This window comes from Notothenia coriiceps, unplaced genomic scaffold (genome assembly GCF_000735185.1).
Source record: "Notothenia coriiceps isolate Sejong01 unplaced genomic scaffold, NC01 NC01_scaffold00034437, whole genome shotgun sequence".
Classification (NCBI taxonomy): domain Eukaryota; kingdom Metazoa; phylum Chordata; class Actinopteri; order Perciformes; family Nototheniidae; genus Notothenia; species Notothenia coriiceps.
This window is the reverse complement of record NW_011367138.1, coordinates 1-9429: the sequence shown is the minus strand read 5'-3', so window position 1 is coordinate 9429 and position 9429 is coordinate 1. Positions and strand designations below refer to the sequence as shown.

The 9429-nt window shown below is 41.8% G+C and overlaps 1 protein-coding gene across 1 annotated transcript; it reads left to right on the top strand.

Annotated features, from left to right (window-relative positions):
- Positions 1 to 1940: 1940 nt before the first annotated feature.
- LOC104962165 (complement C1q tumor necrosis factor-related protein 1-like) lies at positions 1941 to 3079 on the top strand (the record flags this gene model as incomplete). Its single annotated transcript, XM_010790565.1, has 1 exon — positions 1941 to 3079. A coding segment is annotated over one exon (610 nt), but the record flags the coding sequence as incomplete, so codon positions are not given.
- Positions 3080 to 9429: the final 6350 nt, after the last annotated feature.

Sequence of the window (9429 nt, the reverse complement as noted above, 5' to 3'; positions counted from 1 at the left end):
AGGTTGGCTTGAGTTCAGTTGAGTTGCAAAATGAATTCTCTTAGATCCTGCCTTTGCTGCCAGTAAGCCTTAAAAGATGTGCAAATCAGCTGGATCTCTATCTGCTGTGCTTAAGCTTTACATATCTAACATATGGTGATTGGATTCATTGTAATTCCTCTGGAGAGACCGTATAGGACTTTTGATTCTTTAACTGACCAAAGGAACTTGTATTCCATATGTAACCGGTGTCGATTAGCGGTGTCTGCGTTGTGTTTCTTTTGTTGAAGGATGAGACCCGAGTCAGCATACCGTCGAGCCGATCTCCGTTTATTCACTGACAACCGATATACAACAAATCAGTCGGTAACATATATTTGATTTTTCCTCACACTTCGACTCCTCTCCCGTGGAACACATTGATAAAAAGGAACACAATATAAAGGGAGGAAGTCCCCACAAGAATAATCGTCTGTGTACAGCGACTACATTTTAGATGTTACACAGAAATATTTGACAGCAAACACCAATGCATATGTACAATTGTTACACATATACAAAACAACAATTTCTATTGGTGCCTCAATATGTGTACATCACAAAGAGAAGGAGATGTCAGGACCTTGCAGGAGCATGAGGATGTTTTTGTTCAAGATAAAGGATCAGTCCCATTTGTGTATGGGAGGTGGTGCTAAGCTTCTGTTAGTGGAAACTTGGAGCTGTTAGCGTGGTCAGACGTGGGCAGATTATTTAGAGGATGGCTGATGTTTACCTCCAGGCTCCAGGAGGCAAGGGAGGCTTCTTCCTGTGTGGGTTACCCGACTCAGAGGGGCTGCTGCTCCGGGACGGCAGAGCAACCACATGGACCTTAATATGTTAAACAGTCACTTACGACTTCTGCAGATGAGAGCAGCGCTACGTCACCAGCTGGAGGAATTATGGCCCCGCCCACTTTCTGGTGAAAACAAAGAATCAGAGCCGAGCCCAAAAGAAGTTGTATCAAGCCTAAAAGCTGCTGTGTTGTGTATTGCGAGTCCAACAACAAACAAGATCCAAAGTTCAACAGGACCTGTTCTGGTTTCTGGGGTTTCCCCCAACCCCCCCACTGTAGTGTGCTCTATAGGTTTAAGTGCATGTAAATGGTCTACAAAGCCTAAAATCCCTGTGCTTTTAGGGGAGTTTTCTCTCAAACATCACAGTTTTCCACTTTTACTAAATTGTTCTCTCCCTTTCGGACAATGTCTTCCCTCTTTCAGTTATAGATAGCATCAATGTCAGTGCAATTCCTACTGGTACTCAGTGGAAGTCTAAGTCGATAGATTATATATAAATGGCCTTGTCTCCTTGAATCTTAACACAGTTTACTTTTTCCACAAAGATCCTCCTCACATATCTGTCTGAACATTTTGTCCCACGGTGCCTGAGAGGAATATAAATAAGATAAGCATCGCTTTAACTGAATTCCTTTGGATTTAAAAGTAGGACTTAGAATGAATAATGTCAAAGCTTCGCTGCAATTTCTTTCTGGATTTGTTACCATCATGAGAGACAAAGGAGCTAGATGGCTTTGTGTGTTTGTCTGAATGAATGCTTCTGTTTTGTCTCAGATCTGTTGTTTACTCAGTAAAATCTGCTCTGTATCTGTGATCTAATTGGTTTGATAATTAGAGAACTCTTGACCTAGAGAATCTTATATTCGGCATAAAAGTTAACCTAAGAGTTTCAGCCAAATCCATTAGAATGATCAACAATGGAATCTCTTGCATTTTATCATCTAATTAAATGTCAAACCAGTAAGTTAATCTGTGCCGTCAAGAACAACATTTAAAGCGTAGCGTAGTTGCCAACAATGCATCATGGGAAACGGCTTAACATAACAGTAAAACACAGTACGAGGAAAAGGTGGAACAGAAAACAGTGTTTAAGGAAGTTGAAGGAATTAAAACATCATTTAAATTCAGAACATCTACGAACTTCCATGTGTCTGTCTGCACCTCTCACCTGCCTCCTCTCATCCTCACAGGTGATACAGGAGACCGAGGCGATAAGGGTACCCCTGGTAAACCTGGTTTAGAGGGACCCCCAGGCCAGGGAGGACCGTTGGGCCCTAAAGGCATCAAAGGCCACCAAGGTGTCCCAGGAGACGCCTGTAAGATCCCCCAGTCCTCCTTCTCCGTGGGCCGTCGGAAGTCCCTGCACAGCCTCGACTTCTACACGGCGCTGGTGTTCGACACGGTGTTCGTCAACCTGTACGAGCACTTCAACATGTTCAAGGGCAAGTTCTACTGCTACGTGCCCGGGATCTACTTCTTCAACGTGAACATCCACACCTGGAACTTCAAGGAGACGTACCTGCACCTGATGCACAACGACAAGGAGCAGGTGATCCTGTACACCCAGCCCAGCGAGAGGTCCATCATGCAGAGCCAGAGTGTGATGATGGACCTGAGTCTGAACGACGAGGTGTGGGTGCGACTCTACAAGAGGGAGCGGGAGAACGCCGTGTACAGCGACAACGTGGACGTTTACATCACCTTCAACGGATACCTGGTGGCACCGAGCGTCCAATGAGACTGGGACGAAGGGGATTATAAAAAGAGTAATCGCTGGGGTCATTGGGTCTTCACGCCAAGGAGAGAAGATAACTTTGTTTTAATATAACGTTCAGCCCGGACAGGAATATAAGGAACCAAAAGTAAAACAGGGCTCTTCTTCAAGTTCAAGATAAATCCGAATTCTGATATTTTCTCAAAATCCTGACTTTTTTCTCATGATTTAGATTAAAGTACAAATTCAGATTTTTTTTCTCAGGGTTTTGACTTTAATCTTTTGTTTCTTTTCCAACCATTTTGAAATTAAAATAAGAAAAAATACTTGTTGTTATAATTTTCGATCAAAGTACGATTTCAAACTTTTTCTCGGATTTCAAACTTTTTCCTTCAAAATCCAGACTTTATTCGGATAACTCAGACTTTTCTATCCGAATTTGTGAAACAAGTAATAATCCTTTTTGTTATAATTTTTTGGGCAGATCTCAAACTCTTTTTTCTTTCTTCAACCTTGATCTCTTAAAGAAAACTTGATTGAGAAAAAATGTTCTTATAAAACGTAAGGTAACACAAGGTGACTAAATCATAAAATAAACGTTTAGGAATCAATCTAACCCTCCTTTGAACTAGAAATCCACTTTAGTACAAAGCCACTCACTTCTCCTCTTCGGGCGTCTTTCCTCTCCTTCCAGGGACTTCGTGTTGAAACACAAGTTGTGTCACGTATCAGGAATCTTCTATCCGTGCTATCAGTTGTGTTTATAAAGAGATTCTGTCAGACTCAAATGTGTTGGGAGAGACAGCTGTCAGACCTTTAACAAACGTTTCCTTCGTGCCTTTCAGAATGGCTTTAAAGGGTCAGTCCACCAAAAACACATTAACTCACTTAGCCATGGTTTCTTCTAAATGGACTGTACTAAATGTACATGTTGACTGCATGGGCTGGGATCGAACCCACAACCTTCTGGTTGAAAGAAGACCAAACTCCCTCGCAGCCACAGTCGCCCTACCAAGTTCGTTTTATGGAGTTGTATGTACATGTTAAACAGCATGTTTGAAACTTTGCATATCAACCGAGAGAAAATGTGTTTCTTGTTGGTTCTTGTTGGAGAAGCTTTGACTGTTTTCATTTACATAATGTTCCTAAAGGAGTTAAACCTCTAAATGAAAGAATGAAGATACACAGTTGGGTTTTATCTTTCTGTATTTGTGTTGAACTGACCCTTAAACCTAAATGTATGCCAACGTATCAAAATGAAAAAGGTGCTTTAATTCCCAGAGCAGGAAGTCATTGGGATGTTGATGATAAACTGATGTATTCTCACAGAGACTCCGAGCTGCAGAGCAGTTTATGTAAATAGCTGTCTTTATTACTTTGGCGCGTTTGCACCTGTCGGCCATCGTACCTTATAGTCAATATCTGTGCTAGCATTCATGCTCAGGGCTGGACTGTGTGTGTATTTCCTTCTTCATTAACCAAGTATCTATTTGTTTTGTTTGACTGAGCAACGAACAGACACTTGATTATGAAATATTAAACATTTTCAGAATGAAAAGTGAAATCAGAGGCTTCTATGTTTCATTAATGTGTCACAATGTTTTTCCTTTTGACCACAAAGCACATCATCACACTCCTGCAGGAAACTGATCCTCAGCTTTCTAATTCCTTACAAATGACACCATGTAGGCTCACAAAGCACTCTAAATCCAAGAGGGAAATGATTCAATCCCAAAAATCATCAAACTCTCTCAAACAAACAGCGGAACCAGCCAAAGAGGGGTGGGGTGGGTCTGCGCTCATGCCAGCTCCATCTGTTGGGCCGTATCACCCCCATTAGCTGTGATGCCGTCCTGCGGGAGGCTCGCTAGAGGGGAGGCAGACTGCTGCGCTGTAAATACTTTAAGCCACGAGCGGAGATCTAAAAATCTCTGTTGGTAAATTGAACGTTTTCCTGGATCATCAGCAGACTGTTCCAACATGCAAGACACTCAGAATCACAAGCTGTCCGTTTAACGAGCGGCGGAGCATTCAGGCGTGAGATCTGGCCCACTTTAGTTTGCTCTAACTTAGGTTTAATACGACTCAATATTTACACACTGGTCACATGAAAAAGTGAATTGTTAGGGAGCGTTAGTGGACGTGAATTCGATCAGGTGACAAAAGAAACCCATCAAGCGTTGAGATGCAACTATGGTGTCCAAAATAGCGGAAGTCGATACATTAAATTCACATAACTTCAATAACGTAACAAACAAACAATCTATTTACATCTTTCTTCCAATAAGGTTTGTTGAAATTGTTCATTTAGATTAACATCCACCACATTGCGAACGTTAAAACTGCAAAATATGATTCCCTTGTTGATTCTGAGAGTCAAAACTCTCAAACGAGCCGTTAAATGTGATTCAATCAAAGCCGACCTAATACAAACACCAGCTTGTAATCACTTTGTTTCCCATTAAAGTAACGTGCTGTGCTTTACCTACATGCGCTCAGTTGCAGCCCAATCAACCCAACTTTTACAAGACTGCAGAAATCAAGTCGAGGTTTCTCTTAATCCTGTTTAACAGTAAATAATTAAGTGGCGTAAAATCTCCTGCAGTTATCCCCGCAGAGTTAACAGTAGCTAACGAGGTTTATGGAAGGATGTGAGCAAAGGCTTTTCAGAACCAGAAACTGTTTTATTGACAAAGTAAATTGTAAAAGTTCTCTGTAGAAAATGAGAAATAAATTACAAGAAATACAGTCAAAGGTTTATGTTACACAGCTCTTGTAAAGGGATCGTTTGGGACGCTGTTTACATGGATATTTATTTTTACAAGCAAATACAGCATATCGCTTTGCCAAAGCAACAGAATTTAAACTTGACAGGAACAGGAGAGAAATGTAATAAGAAGTTAAGATTGCATCCTTCCAAAACATCAATACACTTCAGTTCACGCGCCTAGATGTTTCCTAAAGAGAACGTTTGATAGTATTCTTGTTAATTATTGGTATTTCTCCATATGTTGCCCGTTTAAGTTGCATTTCATTCTGCATGTTCTTGGAGTGATATAAACCAGGAAAAAGTCAAGTGGTCTTTTTATTCTGACACCTTTGTCAAAGCAATTCCTACCCATGACCCCTTTGTTCAATTGCTGATGGATTGTCCAATGAGACGTTGATAAACTGTCTAGTCTTCAACACCAGGACTAGAACTTATATTACAGGCTTGTTTTGTTATTTCCTGTCCGATAAATCATTACCCAGTTGTCCAAAGTAATCCTCTGAACATGCTCAAGTTGACCCCAAAGTTAAGGACGTACACACAGGTCTCCAAAGATTCAACTTTAGGTTTGATTGAATGATTATGATTAATGATTTGATCTAAAGAAATGCCCCCGGTGTGTAAAGGCCTTGAGGAAGCAAAGAAATCAGCTGACAGACTTGAACTGGAACTTATTCCTCCAACAGTCCATACCGTAAATGGACATCTGCTCCCCTCTTTGAGAAGATTCATACGATGTAAACACAGGTCTTAAGTGCAACACTCTTTAAACTTTAAACAGACAGACCACTTGGAAGAGTGAGCGTTCAAGACCAGACCTGGAAACAAGAGCAACCTGTAAAAAAACGGACCGGAAGATGTTGGATGTCGTAAAATAGGAAACGAGAAGCAAAATCTCTGATCTCCTTCAATGACCCAAAACTAACAGACTAGCAGTGGTGTAGTGGGGATTTTTTTACTGGGTGGACGGGGCGGGGGGAGACACTATGGACGCGCTCGTAAACTGTCAACAGGGGGGGGTACCTCTGTGTCGCCTGTCAGCTCCACATGATGCCGTTTAAACAATATAATAATAAAGAGCGGTGCCGGCCGTCAGCGAACCGATCCGGCCTTTCTGCGCGACTGTCACTCAAATGCGGGACATAGTCTCATTTTGTGGGATGCGGGACAATTAATAAAAATGCTGTGTGCTGTCCTGCTCAAAGTGGCACACCTGGTCACCTGGTCACCCTACACACATGCTTCAAATCAGTTGCATAAATGCTTGAGCTTTTATTATAATTACTGTGAAATCTGCCTATTAAGTTTTCGCCATTATTAAAACAAATACACACTTAGTTGCAACTGATAACACTGGCAATGATTTTATATTTATTAGACTTTTAAAAAAAAAATCATGCTTCAAATAAGTGGGGGTACGTCCAACGCCCACTACACCACTGCAGACTAGTAATCCTCCGGGTCACAAGAGATACGGCTCAGTAGATACTGTCAGTATCAGTACCAAAACGATGCCGTTAGCATTCCTGCGGCTATATATTTCTGCATTTATGTAACTGATCAGGAGGGAGGTCGGCGTGTTGTGAGGAAAGAGATAATGAATTTTTGAGACGGGTTAAAGACGGTGTTGTTTAGGTTGTTTAAACAGCTGTTCTCCGGGCTGCCTGAAGTGAAGCCTGTTAGCTCGAGGATCAGAGACAGGAAGCAAGCCTGAGGGCCGAGGCTGCTCTCCTAATTACAACCACATGACCTCTGACCTGTCATCTGTCAGAGCCACACTGAGGGGTGGACTGACTTGAGAAAAGTCAGGAAGAGAAACAGGTAGGAGCAAATGAACGGAAAACAATGATATAGCTTCTGATAACCAGAGTTGGCGTTTCAACGGGTGTGACGCTGAGGGGGGGAATCTGGTAGATACGTGAAGCGGTTGGTGGTGAACCGTGGGCTTCGGCTGTGGGCTTTATTGTTATGATAATAACACTTTGAATCTTGAATCTTGAAATGCATAATGGTCCTGACCAAATTTGAAGTCGATCGGTTAAAGTTTGTTTTGTTACAGAGACAGAAAAATACAATTTATCAGCCAAAAACCGTCAAACGTCCAATTCCAAAAATGGCCGACTTCCTGTACATTTTCCGACATACCTCCAAGAGGCTTTTTTGTTCGTCTACGAATGTTGTATATGCATACCAAATGTTATGCGTCTATATAAAAGTGAAAGAGGGGGGGGTTAACTTTGAAAACCAGAAGTGGGCGTGGCCTACACTATGTTTCACAATAAATCACAAAACCCAATTCAGAAAGAGAGAGAGAGAGAGAGAGAGAGAGAGAGAGAGAGAGAGAGAGAGAGTGTAACTTTGAGGTCATTTAGAGTTTTATGTTGGCAGTCGTTTTCTCTTTCTCTCTTTGCCTCTCAGTTGAGAGTAAGCCATGTTTGGCCCGGTCGATGGAAGTGAAGCATAGTCCCAAGGTTTATAAATAAACGGCTCAAGACAATTCTAAATAGCACGAAACACAGTCAACGAAAGCACGATGTGGAATAAGAATATACAAAAATACTCTGAGTTTTGTTGAGTTTAAAACGGCAACCCTGTGTCATCGTACTCCTTCCTATGAGATCACGTCTCATTGAGAACACGTTATTATTTTACAACTGCAGAAGAAATAAGTACAGGACCTAGGACACACAACAAGCTTAGCTAACTACACACACACACACACACACACACACACACACACACACACACACACACACACACACACACACACACACACACACACACATACACAAGATATACACACATACTTGTACACCCACACACACATGCACAAATAGATATACACACATACTTGTACACACACACACACACACACACACACACACACATGCACAAATAGATATACACACATACTTGTACACACACACACACACATGCACAAATAGATATACACACATTTGTACACACACACACACACACACACACACATAGACACACACACATATACACACACATGCACAAATAGATATACACACATACTTGTACACACACACACACACACACACACACACACACACACACACACACACACACACACACACACACACACACACACAGAAAGAACAATAATCAGTGTTTAAGTCAGAGAGCTTTAGTAGAACAGATTTTTAAACGAACGTAAAATGTAGTCATCCTGATGAGCAGCCTTCTTTTAGTAGCATACGGTAATGACAACAATCTGTTTGGTATCAAGTTGTTTTAAAGTATGCACACATGTAGTAACACATCATAAAACATGCATTATGATTCAAACTTTCCATGATACAAAGTCATGTCTTATAACAGCAGCCACTTACAAATGCTTATATTAACCTCGTTAGCATTTACGTGTGTTCTTTAACGTACAGGCCTCTAGATGGGTAGACGTTACTGTCATGTCCCTAACCCTTTCACAGTTGAGTGTACTGATGTTATGTTGCGGGGCTCTGACACAGTCGTAGTGTTTGTTGATGCTCACACATTCACAGCCTTATGAGGTCACAACACTCAGAGAGGAAGCCTGGCAGCTGGAGCTCCACCAGATTAAAAACATCTCATAACCCTTTGGATAAAACCAAGAGAGCCGTTTTAAAGGTGCAGGGATACTTGAGCGTATCGCTGCAGGGTTTTATGATGGAGGTTGATCGCACTTTACTGTTATTAGAGGACATCACAGTGCATTATGAGGCCTGGAGCTCCGATCTGTAAGGAATGCAAGGGCCATTTAGCACGTTGGAGAAACTGGCAATGGCAGCTATCTGAAATCTGTCATCAAAAGTGTTCATTTACTGATTTTTACACAATCTTATAACATTTTGTAACTAGTTTACCCTAAAATAACACAAGCCATTTTGAGAATATAAGCTTGTGATACATTACATGTCACTTGTTTGATTTGATTTGATATACTTTATTAATCCCCGTGGGGAAATTGTTTCTCTGCATTTGACCCATCCTAGTGTTAGGAGCAGTGGGCTGCCATTATGTACGGCGCCCGGGGAGCAGTGTAGGGCAGGGGTTCCCAAACTGTTCAGCCCGCGACCCCCAAAATAACAGTGCCAGAGACTAGGGACCCCCTGTCGACGGGGGGGGGG